The sequence below is a fragment of the Spermophilus citellus genome (assembly GCF_964194105.1).
Source record: "Spermophilus citellus genome assembly, chromosome: 3".
Classification (NCBI taxonomy): domain Eukaryota; kingdom Metazoa; phylum Chordata; class Mammalia; order Rodentia; family Sciuridae; genus Spermophilus; species Spermophilus citellus.
In genome coordinates, this window is record NC_138184.1 from 51,392,247 (window position 1) to 51,411,508 (window position 19,262).

Consider the following 19,262-nt stretch of genomic DNA (forward strand, 5'->3'; position numbering starts at 1 on the left):
ACAGATAAGTAAACAGAAATTATAGACCACTGGGTCAAGATCCCTTAGCTTGTGGGTCAGGGAGCTGTCAGTCAAGTCCAGAGCTGTCCCTGTTCTCAAAGAAGTGTCCAGGTGAATGGTAGAGTCACAACTTGCAGGCAGATGGGTTGTTTCTGTCATTGGTCTGCTCTCCTGAAAGCTCAACTATACAAGTGAACTACTCGTACAGTTCACTTTGAATGAATCAGTCATTGCATGATTTTATTGTCACAAACAGATGTTGGAGTTAGCAAGGCCCTAAGCAACTTAGCAAGACCCTGTCTCTAAATAAAAAATTAAAAAAGGGCTGGGCATGTGCTGAGGAGGGGTGTCCTAGTCAGATCACCCTTGATGGGGGCAGCGAGAGGCTTTCTCCTTTACAGCCATGGAACAGCCCTGCGAGTGGACCTGCCCATCAGCAGTCATTCTGCTAGGAGCTCCGTATGCCTAAGATGTTGTCCTTGGGTGTGAGCTGTGGGTCCCTTGTCTTCAAAATCCAACATTGCCCTAGAGGTACCATTATGACTCCTGAGTACACCCTCTACCATGCCCAGGGCTAGACTCTATCCGTGCTCTTTCCTTTGATCCTTACAATGACCCTATGAATTATATTTTTATGTCCCCCTATTCCAGGTGAGGGAACTAAGGCTGTCATCCAAGGTCCTGGGGAGCTGGGCTTCTGAATCTAGACCTGCAGTTCCAGGGCCTAGGTGCTGTGATATCTCTGACTCAGACTCAGCCTTTGGATGGAGACTCCAAAATGTGGCAATGAAAACAGCCCAGGAGAAGGCAAGAGGCCATGATTCCAGTTCTTTCTCCACCATTTGGAATAATTGTTGCAACCTGTGACTGAGAGATAACTAAATACTAAGCACAGTGCAAAGCTCATTTTATCCTCATTGCCATCTAAAATGAAGATTTCTGACTCTCCCCATTTTACGGATGTGGAAACTGGGGAGTTGAGAAATTATAGACCACTGGGCCAAGATCCCTTAGCTTGTGGGTCATGGAGCTGTCAGTCAAATCCAGACCTGTCCCTTGACTTTAATTCACATACCAGGGTTCTCAGCCAATGCTCAGAAGAAAAACATAAGCCAAGACCCCTTTTTAATGTGTGGATGCTAAGTCTGTGAATTAGCAAATAGTCTGGCAGCCACAAAGTCAGAGAAGGTCTGAGGCTAAGGGATCTTTGCAATTTGGTCCACACTTTTATTTTATAGATGAGGAAACTGGATACCCTAAAAAGAGCAAATGGTTGTCCAACACCATACATGTGTCTGAATTTCGTCTCAGTGTCTTAGCCCGAATCTCACTAAGAACTTTAGTATACAGGCAAATTGCCAAACCCAGTCACTGACTAAATGTCCCCACACTGGACATGAGCAAAAGGACCTTGGCAAGACATCACCCCAGAGGTGACCCCCTAGGCCTGCCTGGTGGAGGTACTGTTGCATTCAGGGCCAATCTGCAAGGGAGTGAGGGCCAGGGTGATTTGATTCAGATAATTGGAGTTTGTGTGTAGGTAAGAAACCATTTGCCTCAGATACTCTGCAAAAAAAACATTTCTAGGGCCCACACAAGTTTTAAAGACATCTTTTCTTGGGGGCGGGGGTGGGTACTGAGAATTGAACCCCAGGAGTGCTCTATTATTAAGCCACATCCCCAAGGATTATTTTGAGACAGGATCTTGAGAAGTTGCCAAAGCTAATCTTGAACTTGTGATCCTCCTGCCTCAGCCTCCCTGGTGCTGAGAGAACAGATGTGTGCCGCCAGGTCTGGCTTCTTGAAGCCATCTTGGGCTTCCACTGCTGACTTTCTGTGGGAGGACACGGGCAGTAAGGGAACTCTCATGGGGCCCTGATGACCTACAGACCTGGAGGACCTGTGTCTCTCCCACTGTTAACTTTCCCTAATGTGACTTTATCCAATGCAGCTCCCAGAAAGTCAGATAGGAGGGAAGAAGGGTGTTCTTTTCTGCAGGCTCCCTGAATCCAGAACACTAGACTCAGTGGTTTGAGAACTTGGTTTCTGTGTGACTATCAGGAATTTGGAAGCTTTCTGAGGGTAACCAGGAGGTCCACCCCAGTGAAGGTCTTAGAAATGGAGTTGGTCCTGTTTGGATACAAAGGGGATGTCCACTTTCAACCTTCCATGACAATGACTCATGCCAGAGGCCCCTTATAGAGAATGAGTGTGAACAATGAATGAACCTTGGGTCACAGTAAAGGAAGAAGAACCCCAGGTGGCCAGGAAGGGTGGCCATTATTACCCTATCCCCTTTTGCCCCCAAGAAGTCCCATGCCAAGGAGAAGGTTCTGCAGTAGAGAAGCTTCTGGAACTTTCTCCAAACTTCTCAGAAGGATACCAAGAAGATAGGTGGGCAGCACAGGATGAGAGTGTAGAGTAGAACCCTGTGTTACTCTCATTAAGGCTTCCTTCTTTCCCTCCCTCTTTTTTGAAGTCACCCCCTCCCCCCAGCTGATTGACCATGCAAGACTGCAGCAGTCACAGACTTCTTCAGCTGTCACCAGCTCCCATACACGCGTCGCCCAGTGTTTCTGTTGGTTGCCATGGAGAGGTAAGCGAGGACTTGAATGGAGCTGCAAAATGGAAGAGGGCCAGGTGTATTTTTAAAGTCATCTGGGGAAGCCGGTCACCACTAGGACAACCTCCTTCCCCAGGCAGCTCGTTCCTGAGGGACTGGTTTACAAATGCAAAGTGGCCCAAAGCAGGGTCTCTTCCTTTTGCTTTAATTCCCTGGATATTTTAAGCAAAAGGTTATTTAGGTTGTCTTTGAGGTTTTTTGCCTTTTGATGCAATGAATTGTGCAGGAAATCGTGGCCTCTTGGCATGTGTAGAAATGAAGCGAGATTTTGGAAATAACGTCAGAGAATGTGCAATGGTGTCACACGTACATCAAACACTACTGAAAGTATTTGATGTCTGTAACTAACTCACTTGATTCTAACCACTTCTTTTTGAATTAACTCCTACTTTCAGCCCCATTTCATAGATGAGGAACCTGAGGCACGGGGTGGGAAGTTTGCCCAAGGTCATAAAGCTAAGGGAGACACAAGATTTAAACACAGACAGGGTGATGCCAGAAGCCATACCCTTAGCCACACTCTTCGGTTCTGAATCTGCATTGATTTGGGGATCCAAAAGCCCTGATTTGGAATTTCAACCCTGACCCTGTGTGACTTCAGGCAAGTGACTGTACCTCTCTCATTGTTATTTTCCTCTTTGATAAAATGGAGATACTAATGGCTACTTTATGACATTCTTGTGAAAATTAGAAATAATAGGCAAAAAGAAACGTAGGTTTAGTATTGTTTGTGGTTTAGTATTGTATGTCAACTGAACCCCAAATTCTTCAGGGAAGGGATGTTGAGCTGTAATTGCTATTGCCAGAGGGGTTGGTAGGACCACAGCTGTCTTTTAAAGGATCTAGAGCTGATGCTGTCACTTCACTGATGTCCCTCAGTATCCAACCTCCTGCCACAGGCACCTGAGACTAGAACTTCTATGGGAAGTCATTTGGGTCAAGCAGGAAGAACAGAGTAGTTGGCGTCAACAGGAGTTGGTGGATAAATATTCCAGCTCCCTGTCCCCAGGAGAGTGGAGCCCAGAGCCGTAACCTGCTCATGAACACACCCTATGTCTGCCTTCTCGGCTCTGCCTGACTACTCTCGGCTCTGCCTTACTGGGGTCACCTCCCAAATAAACTACTTGCATCCAAATTTTTGTCTCAGGGTCTGCTTCTGGGAAGAACCCAAATGAAAGCAGTCCTTATGCCTGCACCTTTGATTCTGATGTCACTTCAGCAAAACACAAGTGGGTCGGTTTACCTGCTGGAAGAGATCACTGTGGGAGGCTGAATGATGGCCCCCATAGGTCTCCAGATCCGAATCCCTGGAACCTGTAAATGTTACCCCATATGGAAAAGGGAACATTGTAGACATGATGATATAAACAAGTTTAGGAGCTTGGAGGTGGCTCAGGGGTAGAGTGTTTGCCTAGCACGCATGAAGCCCTGGGTTCAATCCCCAGCACTGCTCCCTGTACTGCCCCTCACCCCCCCCAAAAAAAGCAAGGGAGATTGATAAAGAAGGCAAGTGACCCCCCTGCCCCTCAGACAAGATGCTACACTGATGGCTTGAAGAGAAAGGGGGCAACCAGAGAAGGCAAGAAATGCAGCTCTAGAGCTAGGAAACGCACAGAAACAGATTCTCCCCTAGAGACTTGGGAGGCAGCTGGGCCTCACTAATACCCTATTTCTATAGAGTGAAACAGGTTTCAGACTTCCAACTTCCAGAGCTGAAGAGAACAGAGGTGTGTTGTTTTAAGCCACCGTTTGAAGTGATTTCTTACAGCAGCCATGAGAAACTAATAGAGTAGGGTGTGAGAGGGCAGGGGTTCTCAAAGCTTGTTAGAAGTGCAGACTCTTGGGCCCTATTTCCTGCTGAATCAGAATCTCCCAGGGGTGGGTTGCTGTGGTCTCCATTTTAATGAGCCCTCCAGGGGATGCCAATGCTGCCTGTAGTTCAGTGGTTAACCCTGGCTGGATCTTTGAATCACCTGGAGGACTTTTACTACAGATGCCTGATCCCACATGATTCAGCTCTCAGTCTGTTCAGCTTGGAAGCTGAGCCTTTGGAAAGCACCTCAAAGTGATTCCTAGCCAGGACTGAGAACCCGTGCAGTAGTATGAGAATCACCGATCAAGGATGTTGACTTCCAGGCTGAGCTGTGCAGAAATTTGGAGCATAGGCCACACCAGCAGGGTCCCTGGCCTTAGGGGCCAAAGAGTCACATGCCTAGAGGGTCCAAATAGGTAGACCATAATTAAGAAAGTGGCATAGGACAAGAGGGCGTGGTAGCAAATTGCCAGCTGGAGCCAAGTCACCACTAACCATTATATTCCAAAGAGGGTCACCATAGCCAGAAAGTGTGGCCAGCCCAGCCAGACTGTCTGATTTTCAAAAAGTAAGATTTTTAAAAAATTTTTTATTTTCCCCTAGCTCTAGTAATAAAATTAGGATTAGCCCCATTTCACTTCTGAGTACCAGAAGTTACAGAAGATTCCTTTGCAGGGTAGAATCCAGGGCTTCATGCAGGCTAGGTCAGTCCTCTGCCATGGGGCTACATCCTCAGCCCTTTCTACTTTATTTTGAGACAGGACCTTGATAAATTGCCTGGGCTGGCCTCAATCTTGCAATTCTTCTACCTTAGCCTTCTGGGGGAGCTGGGCTGACAGGTGTGCACCACCGCACATGGCTTAGCATATCAGAAATACATTTTTTTCCCAAAATGTTAAATCATTCATCTCTTAAATGTGAGCAATTAAGGCAATTTTAAAAAAATATCTCCTCCTCTTCCTCCTTTCCTGTACATTTAGGGCTAGGGGTGAAGGCTGTCACCAGCAGGCCAACCTGGACACAGCTACAGCCCACTTCCAGGCACATAGTTGGCACTCATTAAAATCTTAGTTGCTTGATGAATCCTCAGAGCTCTCCTGACAGGCAGAGGCTATCAGAGCCATTGAACAGATGAGGAACTTGGGGTTCACTGCCATGAGGTGGCCTCCCCACCACTGCATAGAGCATAACCAAGAGAGTCAGGATTAGAACCCAGGACCCCTCAAGGTAGGGGCTGCTGTGAAGAGCAGATACAACTGCAAGCGATAAAAGCTTTTGTGAAACGAGGAATTGGGGGTTTCACTGGTACCAGCCAGAAGAGCAACACAGGTAGTCCTTGTGACTGTGAGCTGTATTTAAAGAAGACAAGACCCCAGCTTACTGGCTGTCTCCTCAAAGCCAGATGGGCTTTCTGATCTGTGTTTGTATGCTCCAGGATCTGAAAAAAGCAGGCGGGACATGGGGCGGCTGCCCACAGGGTGACTGGGGGATGCCCCCTCCATCTCTCACACCACCTCTCTCTGTGTCTGAGCTGGAGGGAGGCCATCGCTTTATGCAGAGCTTTGGGATGAGATGAGGCGGGACGCCTGGGACCCCTAGAGAGTCCTCTAATTTAAGAGCCCTCTCTGATTTTATTATCCAGAGGAAATGGGGAGCTAAATCGGAGGAGATGGCTGGCGAGTGCATTACGGGACATTAAACAATAGCTGATCAGTGTCAGACACAAATAAATGGCTCCTAAGCTAGTGCCAAGAACATGGATGGTTCCCAAGTGATGACCTGGCTGGCTTCCCGGCAGGAGAGTATGTGGCGGGGAGAGCTGGACATTAGGCCATATAGGCCACAGGACAGCTGCTCTGGTCACATCCCAGCCACATCACAAGATTCCAGTTCCCAGACAGAAATCACAGCCTGCCACATGATCTCACTCATCAGGGCTGGACTTGGGTCTTCTCACTATCTGAGACCTGGACCCAAACATCACCTGGAGAGTTCCTGCCTGCCTGGGAAACCCTGTATTGGAAAAGGGAAGCCATGTGTGGGCATCAGGTAGGTTGGGTCACAGTGCCTGAGAGAAGGTTTGTGAAGTGAGGTTGCCCTGGGGAGGTCCCTGTGCCCACCCAACACCATGGTTTAAATGCATCTCACTAAAACATCCCTATTAAAAAGAAATATCACCAAAAAAGAGATAAACCAGTACCCTCTCGAGTCATATATACTTTGGTATAATGCAATATCCACTTTTTGGCTAGAACTTTGGACATTGATATCCCAGAGAGAAGGTAGTAGGAGAATAGAGAATTCAGAGGAGTATTTCTAGGGGCTAGGCGGGTAATCTGCTAGGCCTTAAATGCCTGTATCACTACTGATCCAAGGCCTTAAATGGATTTGGTCTATATTGATAAAAGTCTTGGACTTAAAGGCAGAAGACAGGATGCCAGTCTCTATCTCATCAGTTCTGTGACTCGGGGCAGATTACTTAACCTCTCTGAGCCTCTGTTTTCTCATCTAAAAAGTGTGAGTGATGCCGCATCCATCCCAGGGGTGCTATGAGAATTGTATACCTTGAACTGTGTAGAAGGCCTGCCTTTCTGTGACTATTATTATCCTTGGGTCTGTGCCTTCACATTCCAGAATCTACGATGACTGAGCCACATCTGTGAGTGGAGATTGGAGCCCAATCAATCTACAGACCAGGAATGAGCCCAGCCAGGCCCAGCCAAGCCTGAGCTAGGTCAGCAAACCCTTAGTTGATCCACAAACACATGAACTTTCATAAACAATGATTGTGTGTGGGTAATTTTGTTTTTTGTTTTGGGTACTAGAGATTGACCCCAGGGGTGTTTAGGCACTGAGCCACATCCACAGCCCTTTTTCTTTCTTATTTTGAGATAGGGTCTCACTAAGTTGCTTAGGGCCTCACTAAATTGCTAAGACTGGCCTTGAACTTGCAATCCTCCCGCCTCAGCCTCCTAAGCTGCTGGGATTCATTTATGACCCAGTAAATGGTTAAGATATACTGTAAATTTAGGGCTCCTGATATTTTTAATAGTTGCCATGTTCAATAGAAATCATTCTAAGATACTTATCTGCCTTTTGTTTGGAGAGGTGTGGGAAGGCAGGATTTTTCTATCTCTGAACTACATTCCCAGCTCATTTTATTTTTTTATTTTTAAATAAAACCACATTAAGTTGAGGTTGGTCTCAAACTTGTGATCCTCCTGCCTCAGCCTCCTAAATCATGGGGATTACAGGTGTGTACCACATCCAGTGAGAGGGTTTTTTTTTTGTGTGTGTGTGTATGTGTGTGCTGGGGATTGAACCCAGGGCCTTGCGAATACGAAGCAAGCACTCTACCAACTGAGCTCTATCCCCAGCCCCAAGAAAAGTTTTTTATTTATTCATACATTAAATATTTTTTTGAGCACTATGTGTCAGTCACTGTTCTGAACCTGGGAACCAATGACACTGCACAAGATAGTTAGGGTCCCTGCCCACACAATGCTTATAGTTCATCACCAACTCTCTCAGAAGTCAGAGAGCCCATCAGAGGCAGGATTGAAACCAGAAACTTGAGTTCCTTAACTCCTAAGCCTCAAATCCTTGGCAGATTTTCAAGGGAAACTCTAACCCGAACAAAATGAAGAGGTACCATTGAATTGGACCAAATTAACTATCAAAGCTCCTCTTTGAATAAGAGAATAAGGACCCACCGGACCCAGAAGAAGCTTGGTGCTCTCAATTTGAATCTGCAAGGGGTGTGTTGACATATGGTCACAATGACACAATCACCCACCTTTCCTGCCTAGCCCCACCTCCAGTGTTCTCCACAGATCCCCCCTTTCCCCTTCTTCTGTTCCTCACACTTTTATAATTAGTCTCATACCCGGCTGAGTCACCCCTAGGACTTAGAGTCATTGGCAGCTCCACTTGCTGAGCTGTTTTTATGAATGGGCAGTGAGTGGCTGGGACTGGGTGTAGAGCTAGGCCCTGGTGAGAAGCCGGCATTCCTGGCCCTCCCGGTGTTCTACAGGCAAAGACAGTGAAACTTCAGCCTCCGTGGACGTACTTAAGAGACTCCATTGAAGGGCTTGTCTGATGCTTTTGGATGGGGAGAGCCAGGGACAGCTGGTGGGGACTCTGAGGGGATGGCTAGCAAGGCCTGGGGTCTGCCTGGCTCCCTCATGCCTTCCAGAGACATTTGAGTTTCCTCAGAAAGGTTTCAAGAGGACACATCAGTAACCCAATACTTCCCCTGCCCCTGGGTCAGGCAGGACAAGGTCAATGCCTGGTGCCCTCGGAAAGATTGCCTGGTTGGCAGACCAAGCCCCTTCCCCAAATCTCTCAGCCCTGCACTCAGCAGATATATCCAGCTCTAAGCCCTGCGTCTCTCTGGATCTCTCCACTTTTCTCTGCCAAGCCTCCTTCTCCCAGGACCCCTACATGCCTTATCTGAGGCTGAAGGGAAGTTCCACCCAGGAAGAAAGCACAACAGGATACAGACCGGAATGAAGAAATAGAAAACCCAGTCCTGAGGCTGCAAGGGGCCCCTGGGCTCCAGGAGGATTGACTGGATTCCCTGTCCCTTCAGTAGGATTGTCCTGGCCACTGTTGCTGCCAAGGCTTGGACGGATTCCTGTTTATTCTGCAATACCCCCTTAAGCCAAGCCCCTTTCAGAGCAGGTCAGAGAGGTATTTATAGAAACAGCGGGGACTCACTTTTCTCTCACTTGCACCTCCTGGTCTCTTAAGTTCCCCCCGAGATTCCTGACCAAAATGAAATCATGCAGCAAATGAGGGAGAAGAGGTGGGGGAGGCCAAGGCAATTTTTTTTAAAAAGTCTCTGGTTTTGAGCAGCTAAGTAGGAGCCCTAGGAACAAGAACAGAAGGGGCTTCCCAGACAAGCTCGGGTGACAAGAAGCGGCTGGGGTGTCCATCTCCCTCCCAACCTCCCTCCACCAAGAGTAGAATGGCAGAAATACCAGGACACCTTGCAAAACGATCTTCCTTCCTCCCCCTGCCCAGAGGAGAATGCTGGGCATCATTTACCTGCTGAGATCGGGAGGACGCTATTGATGAAAGTCGGCTGAGACAAGATCGAGCGGAAGAAAAGCTGAAGATAAATTCCCAAAGCCATTGGATTCAGGACAACCATGCTGGCCAGGTCTGGCAAGTGTCAAGTTAGCAAGACAGGGTTGCTGCAGGAGCCTGCTTATCTCTGCTCTGCCTCAAGGCTGGCTCACTCTCTCCCTCCCTCTCTCTCTCTCCCCCTCCTTCCTTCTCTCTCTCTCTCTCTCTCTCTCTCTCTCTCTCTCTTCCAGACCCCTCCTTTCCCATGCCTTTACCAAGAAAGAATGCCAACCATTTCCCATTCAACCTTCTCCGTACTACACAGAGTTATATTTATCTCAAGCCCTGGATCAAATTTGCCCCCATTAACATTAAGATGTCAGAATCTTCTTTTTTGGATACTGAAGTCAGTGACTCTTGAAGAGGTGATAAAAAGGCAAAACAGGTCTCGAATGTTCACTAGACAGGAGTCCCTAATTCATTATCCACCATGGTCTACCCGCCTGGAATGAAGGCGAACCGTGGTAACAGAGGATCAGTTCTCCTGACTCGAACTTGAACTTCCTGGGGACAACCCCTCTGCTGTCAGTTTGTGACAGTTTTACCCACTGGGTGACAAAATGGAAAGTTGACCTCAGGTTTGTTTTTTGTTTTTTCATCATCCAATAAAAAGGAGAGGAGTTTATGTTTGTAAATAGTTTTCCCTATGAAAAAGTCTCTCTCTCTCCAAGAGCTGCACACTTTAAATACCAAGCAAAGCAAAGTAAATGAAAACAGGAAATGGAGAGGAAAGTGAAAAATCCAACCACACTTGGAGAAACAGCAACACTAACTTTATCTTGGTTAGACAAAATTCTTTAAATAAATAATTTTGCAATCCTTCTTAAATGAAGATCTTTTATAAGTTTATAGAGCCTGTCACAGAGATCCTTCACAGTACTGAAATAATTAAAATAATCCACAGAGTTGTTTGTTTTGCTTTAATTTATACAGTTTATGCCTCTTGCCTCTTAAGAGTTAATTCAGAATCAGTTTGGGAATGGCTGGACATTGGGTGAGCATCCTTGAGAGAAAGCATTGATCTTCATCCTGGGGAAGGTGGAGTTAGGTTCAGGCAGAGTATAAGTCATACTCTAAGGCTTTAGCATAGACTTGGGCTCTAGACTCAGCACTGAGTGGCATTGGACAAATGGGGGAGAAATGGCATTAGACAAATAGGGGAGAAATGGCATTGGACAGTTTGTTCTCAGTTTACTCATCCAAAAAATGAAGACTTTATAGGTTTGTTGGAAAGGTTACATGACATAAAATGGGATGAATCATACACGAATTAGGAACTTTATCTCCAGACACCATAAATTAAATCCAAGGAGCTATGGTTGGTGGGGTGCAAAGAAGGCCACCCCGATCCCTCACATCCCCATATGTGCATGTCTCTCTTCCCATCAAAAAGTGGAGTATACTCCCCAGCCACCTCAAATCTGGGCCAGCCTTAGTGACTTATTTGTTTTGATCAATATTGTGTGGCCAAAGCGATGGTGAGCTATTTCTATGCCCATGTCTTAAAAGACCTGGAAGTTTCTGCTTTTGCCTTTTCTTGGAAACCAGCTGCCATTTTTTAAATCTCTGGACTATTGGAGAGACTGCCTGGAGGGGAAGCAGCCAGCCCTGGGCTGTGTCTGCCCATCCCAGAGGAGGCACTAGACGTGTGAGTGAGGCTATTTGGGATCATCAATCCCCATTCAGATGATGTCAGCCACAGGAGTGACCCAAGAAGACACTAGCTGAAGAACTGCTCAGATAAGAGCCCAGATTACAGAATCATGAGTAAATAAAACGGCTACTATTCAAAACCTCTGTCTTAGGGTGATTTGTTATGTAACAAAAGCTGACTGATAGACAGTTGATAACAAAAGCATGAAGAATATACTCAGGCTACATTCAAAATGTACAGGACAGCTTAAAGAGGGGGTATTCTATTTAGCTGCTCCCCAAATTTTTCCCAGAAGGAGCTGTGATTATTGGCCAAGCCCAACCAAGATATCTCGGCTTTTTCCTATTGACTCTTGGATCCAGCAGCTCCAGTGGTGGGAATTTCGTGGCTGAAGAAGAAACAACTAATATAGTCACCTGTTTTCTGAACCCAGGCTTTTATCACCCAGACTCTCCTCTGTGAAGCCAGCAGGATTTCTCCCTTCTCTCTGTTGAACCCTGACCCAAAGAAAAGATCACCAACTCCAATTTTAAATTGAATTAAAGCAAGCTCGTATTTGTGTTCACAAAGAGAACTGATCAGCAATTGTCTCCCCTAATATGGACTAGAGACCAGCCCCCCAACTCTCCAAGAATGAGATTTTATAGCACAAAAAAATTGCAAAGGGAGGTGTCTTAAGAACTTACAGATAACAGGATTTTGACAAGCATAATACAAAGGCAGATAGTAGGTTAATGATCTAAATGGCATAATATTTCAAGGCAGGGAGTAAATTTATATCCCAACATCAGAATTTATGAGGCACTGCTGAGGTCTCAGAGAGGGTTGTTATCTGGTCAGGGAAAGCCAGGCATGGGTGAATTCAAGGCACAGGCAGGAATTCCAAACAAGTTTAGAAATAGCAGTAATTTAAAGTAAAACAGAAATTAACTTTTTATGACTTTGTGATGAGATGGCTCCCAATCTTAAGATGGAATTAGGCTGGGTTCATCATTTTAACAGGGCATTTGCCCCTGACTGTGCACTTGGCACAAATTAGCACAGTATGTTCCACCTGTGTGACACCTGTGCCTATTCATTTTGAACTGCTTCTAAGCCACCTTGCTGTTTGGCCTGTGTTAACATCCCTGAGGAGAGGGACTGTCCCTCCACTGTGTGCAAATCAAGCAGAACAGAATTAGCAAAAATGGCAGGAGGAAGCTGGTAGTTATCAATAATAAATCTGAATGTAAATAGGTTAAATTTACCAATCAGAAGACATAGACTGACTACCCCAGGGCAAGAGTCCTTGTCACCTAACAGATTTTCAATGATGTCAATTAATTTGGTCAAATCACAGCACTGTGATGAAGAGAAAAGAAGAGAAAGTGAAGTTCCAGCTACACTGTACAATTTGCATTTTCCCAGCACCCTTTGTGTCTTTGCATGCACAGATGCTGGTCTGGGCCTAGTACAAGGAAAGGCTTTGGTAAACTTGGTGAGCGAGTCAGAGGTTATGTGGACCACCATCTTGAATTAGGACCTACCTACAGGGTGGCTAAATGACACATTCAGGCTGCTGGGGAGCAAGTCACTGCTGATGTAAAGTGACCACTGGGTATACTTAGGGCAGGCCCCAGTATAGAGATGCTTATGAGCTCCCAATATTTACTAAACAATTCTTAGTAAATTTCCATTTCCCCATATATTTTGTGAGCCTTTGTCTTATGAGGTTACCCTAACTGACCAAGGCAGAAATGATCATCTTTCTCCAAACCCTCCTGGAAAGGCTCTGACTCTTTCAGAATCTAATAATACAGGCTATTAGATTTGTCCAGAAGAAAATTATCTAATATTTGAGAAAGGCTCACACCCATAAGCCAATCAAAGTCAGAGCCTTCCCTCTCAGACTTTTTAGATGAGAGTGTAATGCTGGAGGACAACTCCTTGGTTTCATTAAACTTAAAATGAACTTACCATTGAATCCAGAAATTCCACAGAAATCCTCATTAAATTGCCCAGGGGTTTAGGTATAAGAATGTGCATTGGAAAGAGCCTTTCTATTTTTTTTTTTTTTTGGAGGGAGGGTTCTTTTTTTTTTTAACATACATGACAATAGTGGAATACATTACACTCATTATTACCTATTTACAGCACAAGTTTTCACAACTCTGTATATAAGAGCCTGTCTATTAATAAGACACTGGTGGAATAAATCATGGGCCATTCATTCAATGAAGTATTATGCAGTCATTAGAAAGAACATGATAGTCTTTGCAACACATGGTGTTGAAAAAATTGGACTACCAGATACTTACCTTGCCTCACAAATAACAATTAGTTAAAACTAGATCATAGACCTAAATGTGAGCGCTAAACATAAGAGCAGCAACAGGCAGAAGATGAGACTGGGTAGCTGAGAAGGCCCAGGAAAGGTACTTCCCACATTCCCCTGTACCCTGGCAACTCTCACATCAAAGATAGAATTGATGGAGCCTCACAATGCAAATAACAATTCAGTCAGAGTCAGAATAACTAATAAGTCAAGAGAAAATCAAAGTCATCCCAATATTCAGCCTGCATTTACATCTACAAGGCCAGGGGCTCAGTTTTTCCCTTGCAGGGAAGAGATGTGCACTGGATTAGCCTTGAGCCATATGGAGGGCCATCACAATAGTGACAATTGTCTTATCTAATATAGTATTTTTCCAAACTGTGCTGGGAGGTACACTCATTCTAAAAGAGGCTCTGTTTTTTTTTTAAATATCTTTATTTATTTGTCTTTATGTGGTGCTGAGGATAGAAGTTCCCATACAGGGAGAAACACTGTCTATTTTATGTCCTTCTTGAAAACTTATAAGAAGTATTAGCATGGCAAAGTCACTGAGAAGCCCTGCAGTAAAGAAACTCATTTGACTGTCCTTGTATCCTTGAATGTATTTGATTCTCAAGCCCACTTTTATTTAATTATTTACTTCCCCTTGTCATAGTTTGGATCTGGATTGTCCCCCAAAATCTCATGCGTTAAAAGCTTGGTTGCCAGCCTATGGCACTATGGGGAGATGGTGGAAACAGGAAGTGGGGCCTTATGGAAGGAAGTTACATCATTGAGGGTGTGACCTTGAAGGACATATTAGGACCCCAGTTCCTCTGCTCTCTTTCTGCTTCCTGGCTGCCATGAAGTGAGCAGCTTTACTCAACCATGAACTTAACACCATGCCGGTTGGACTGCTTCACCACAGCCCCGAAAATGATCAGGACAAGCGACTATGGACTGAAACCCTGAACCAAATATAAACTTTTTCTCTTTTTGAGTTGTTTACCTCAGGTATTTTGTCATAGTGATACAAAGCTAAGACACCCCTTTTTTTCCTTTTCTTTGTTTTGTACACTAAACATATTCTAGTGATATGATTAATAATTCTTATTTAGGGCTTTATTGTTTAGACGATTCTTTTTTATCATTTTTTTCCATTTAACTAAGGGAGCAGGCCGAGAATTATAATTTGCATTTTACAATATGACACTAAGGCTTATTTATATGAACTTCTGGGAACCATGGCAGAGATTCATGCCCTTGTTTGGCAAACCACAGTGATTACTGGCAAGATTGGAGCTGAACCCTCCAGGCTGCCCAATGACGAACCAATCCAGATGTCTCCTGTGCTTTAAGGCCTTCAGGGCTAGACTTGCTCTTCTTGCAACATTAATCAACCTGTAATCACATTAAAAAAGAAAAGGCTCTTTCAGCTCTAAAGATGTGAAACTATATTCCTGGTGGAAGATTGACCCATGGAGAATCACATGGAATCACATGGAGCTTCAAAGGAGATTCCGAAGTCCTTTTTGACATCCTAATGATTGACAGATCTTGACCACACCCTGCCCCCCATCACTATTCCTGTTCTTCCAGAGACATGATTCCTCTTGAATCTGAAGAGGTTGGATGGGGTAGGGAGGAAGACCGATTTAGCAATTTGTTTTGACCCAAGGTAATTTTCAAAGCTTGGATTTAATCTCAGAACAGCTAAATGTGGAGATCAAGGGCTTGTAGCTGCATTGGGCAAGGCCTTAGAATCTGACTGTACCTAACACACAATAGGCTGATCCTGATCAAGACCCCAAAGCAAAAAGTGGAAAAGGGCCTTGACCTTGCCATGCATAATTATGCATGCTCGATTCCCGCTGTGAGAAAAGGTGTTGGCTAAGACTGTTTGGAAAACAGTCACCTAGGAGATGGAGGAGAACATGCAAGAGCAATGCAGCCCATGCTGTTTTGGGGTCTGCGTTCCACAGAGGCCCCCTAATCCTCGGAACAAGGAGGTCCTCCCATCCTGCAGGCTATGGTGGAACAAGTCCTGCAAACCTGGGGCCTCTGTACATCCTGTATTTAATCCACTCTGAAGGCCTTGAAGTGTTTAAAAATACTCAGTCACAGGGGAGGGGCTATCTCCAAGGCCAAAATGTATATCTACACACTCTGGGGTAAGAGGAGAAGGTGATTTTTTTTTTTTAAGCACTAGAGGGATGAAAATTTTTCCATCCAGTTATGGCTTATGTGACAATCTGTTTCCTTATGTACAGAGTCACTGAATATGAGTGATGTTTTAAGAACACACATGTGTGTCCTCAGGAAGTAAATGGACAAGGCTAACTGAGAAAAGATAGAAGGAGAAAAGCAATTATTCAGGAAGGAAGAGACAGGTTGGAGGTTTTATTCACTTGTTCACTATTCATTCATTCAACAAATATTTACTGAGTTCCTACTGTGCTACAGGGATAGATGTAGGAGCTGGCATTCAGCATGAACAGAATGCACAGAAATCCTTGCCCTGGGCAACACACATTCTAAGAGGGTCTTGAGAAAGACAGAAACATATAGAACAGTCCAGTAGAATTTAGTATTAGCTAGATTGAATCAGAGAGGGCCACCCTGCTGAGATGGCATCTGAGCAGAGAGTTGAGAGAATGATCCATGCAGATATCTGGGAGGAAATCACTCTAAAACCACGGGAAATTCATGTTCAAAGGTCCTGAGACATTCACAGCTTGGTGTGTTCCAGGAGCAAAATGGAAAGGCATGTGGTTGGATCAGAGTAAGTAAGAGGGAGAGAGAGGGAAGCAGGGTGTAAGAAACTGCTGGGGACACATCATGTGTTGTAGATTGTGGCAAGGAGTTTGGACTTTAAGATGGAAACCAGCTGTGGTGGTACATGTTTGTAATTCCAGTGGCTTGAGAGGCTGAGGCAGGAGGATTGCAAGTTAAAAGCCAGCCTCAGCAACTTAACGAGACATTGTCTCAAAATAAAATATATATATATATAAAGTTCTGGGTCAGTGGTTAAGCACCCCTAGGTTCAATTCCTGGTACCAATAAATAAATAAATAAATAAAGCAACCTAAGAGATAAGACAGCAGAGGGCTTTGGACAGGGGAGTGGCAATCAATCATGTCTGAAGCACTGGAGGTTAGGGCTTAAACATAAACTTTGGAAGAACACAACACAGGCCATGCTTAATTCACCCAATTTCATTGGTTTCAGCTGCAAGAGAAAGCACATTCTCCAGAGTCAGAAGATTCAGATTCAAGTCCATTAATTTTCTGGTTGTGGATCATGGGCAAGTTGCTAAACCTGTCTGAACTTTTGCTTCGTCATTTGCAAACCTGGGATCTTGGGTTTTATGAGATTCAAATGCATTGCCATGTGGAAAGCACCTGTTACACAGTGGGTACGGGAGGGCTGGCTCCCCTCTCGGCCTACATGTGGGAAGTGTGGATACAGAGGCAACCTGCTGATAGACAGCTGGAGTGGAGGTGGGCGTGGTGAGGAACGCTGATGAAAGATGCTGCAGCTGGGCAGAGCGTTGCACACCAGTAATCCCAGTGACTTGGGAGGCCAGGACAGGAGGATCACAAGTTCAAAGCCAGCCTCAGCAATTTAGTGAGGTCCTAAGCAACTCAGTGAGTAATATGCATTGCTATTTGAACTGGATGAAAGATTGAAGATTTGATACACTCTGGGCTGGACTTTTTAAAGCCCCCTGAATGCGAGAGTTTGGGCTACTAAAAATGGTAAGAGGTTTGGAATGTCCAATGGAATAAATGGTAAAAATCAAATGAGATATAAGATTTTATTCAAAGGGGAAAGCTAGGAAGAGCTTTGGATTGGCTCTTGCATTGCAGGAAAAAATCAAAAATTGGGGGCTACTCCCTGAAATGGGAGCAAAAACTATGATTCCTGTTTAAACCTTAGCCCCAAATCAGAGAAAGGGAGATGTTGATACATCTCATTTAAGAACCAAAAATTTTTCATAAACTGGTTATCAGTACTTATTGTCTCTTTCATGTCTTACATGTCCGTACTCTTTCAAAGCAACAAAATTTTTGACCTATTGACTTTCCCTGCAATGCAAGAGCCAATCCAAAGCTCTTCCTAAACTTTAGCCTTTGAATAAAATCTTACATCCCATTTGATTTTTACCATTTATTTCATTGGACACTCCAAATCTCTTACCATTTTTTTTTTAAAAAAAGCACATTAAAATGTAATACAGACTTTAATCGAAAGCTCTATTACAAGTGTGGGTGGGGAGAGACTGGCAGAGGGAGGGGACAGGGCCGTCTGAGTCAGGCTGAGGTCCCATCTCTGCAGCTATTTGAAGAGACAGGTAGGGCCATAGAGTCTGCAGAGACCTCTGTTCCTTGCAACACAGACTTCTTCATAGGGCTTCATGAGTCTCCATGGCGTGTATCTGGCTCCCTAAGAGCAAGTGACCAAAGAGGAAGAGCAAGGAAAATGCCATGCTGCCTTTTGATGAACGACTCCTGGAAGTGACACAGTATCACTAGAGCCAAGTCACTAAATGCGGGCCACACTCAAGAAGCAGAGAAGTAAGCTTCCCCACCTGAAGAGAGGTATTTGTGGACACATTTCAAAACCACCACCACCTTTCCCTGCTCTTCTGAGTCAAGCTTGTGCATACCAACTCTCTCTCTTTCCTTACGAGACTGCCTTCTCATAAGGCTTTATGGTTCTTTTTTTAAAAATATCTTTTTAGTTGTAGTTGGACACAATACATTTATTTTTATTTATTTATTTTTATGTGGTGCTGAGGATTGAACCCAGAACCTTGCACATGCTAGGTAAGCGCTCTACCACTGAGCTACAAACCCCAGCCCCTCTATGGTTCTGATGCAACAGGATCCCAGCATCCTCTAGGCTGAACCTCTAGATTTGACTTGCAGGGGGCACTTGCAGCCTGTTTCTTCTTTTGAGCCTGAGCTCAGCACACTTTTTTCCCAAACTAAATGTCACTTTATCCCTGAACAAACTTATACCCTAAACCCACATCTCCATCCTTCTGACATCCTATGCTTTAGAAATGAGACCAAGTACCCATGCACACCCAAACAAGAGAAAAATGGGCCAAGCTTTCTTTATTAGATACCTGAAACTAAAAACACATGAAACTTTGGGTGAGCAGATGGGTCTCATCTGATCATGCATCAGATCCCCTGGATGGCCTGTTGAAACAGATTTCTACAGTGCTGACCCAGGAAGTCTTGGGAATTGGGTGGAGATTTCCATTTCTCATATGTTTCCAGGTGCTGCTGCTGCTGCTGGTCCATGGTGCCACTTTGAGAACCACTGGTCTAGGGATTAAGTGAGCAGCAAAATGAATGTATGAGAAGTGATTGAATTATTGGAGCATACTTGTCTATATGACCATGTTTAAGAGGGAAATATGGAGAAACTTACTTTGCCCTGGGAATTCTATGTTGTGACTATGTTCTTGTGGTCTCTCATCTTCTCTGATGCTATTTTTAGATTTTTCTTTATAACTTGATTCATTCCCAGAATTGAGGCACACGAGGAACCCTTTGGTTTGCAAATTCAAAAACAGCTTGAATTGAGACCCACTTAAAAATACATCATATCACTTTTTTCCCCTTTTTCTATGGCCCACATTTCCTTTATATACCCCCTTTACATATCATTTTGAGTCTGAATAGTACTTGAATTAGAAACATCACAAGCCCAAGGCAACGATATATGGTAGCAA

At 44.7% G+C, this 19,262-nt stretch overlaps 1 protein-coding gene across 3 annotated transcripts in view; it reads right to left on the bottom strand.

Moving 5' to 3' along the window:
* Window positions 1-10,206, bottom strand: part of COLQ (collagen like tail subunit of asymmetric acetylcholinesterase) — a 60,317-nt gene extending 50,111 nt beyond the window's left edge. The window contains exon 1 of one of the 3 annotated variants that reach the window (XM_081287208.1): window positions 9,486-10,206. In XM_081287208.1, coding sequence (XP_081143334.1) covers window positions 9,486-9,591 — 106 coding nt within the window. In that variant the 5' untranslated portion in view covers window positions 9,592-10,206. The remainder of the gene's footprint in view (window positions 1-9,485) is intronic. The other 2 variants (XM_081287205.1, XM_081287207.1) reach the window with 2 other exon arrangements.
* Window positions 10,207-19,262: the final 9,056 nt, after the last annotated feature.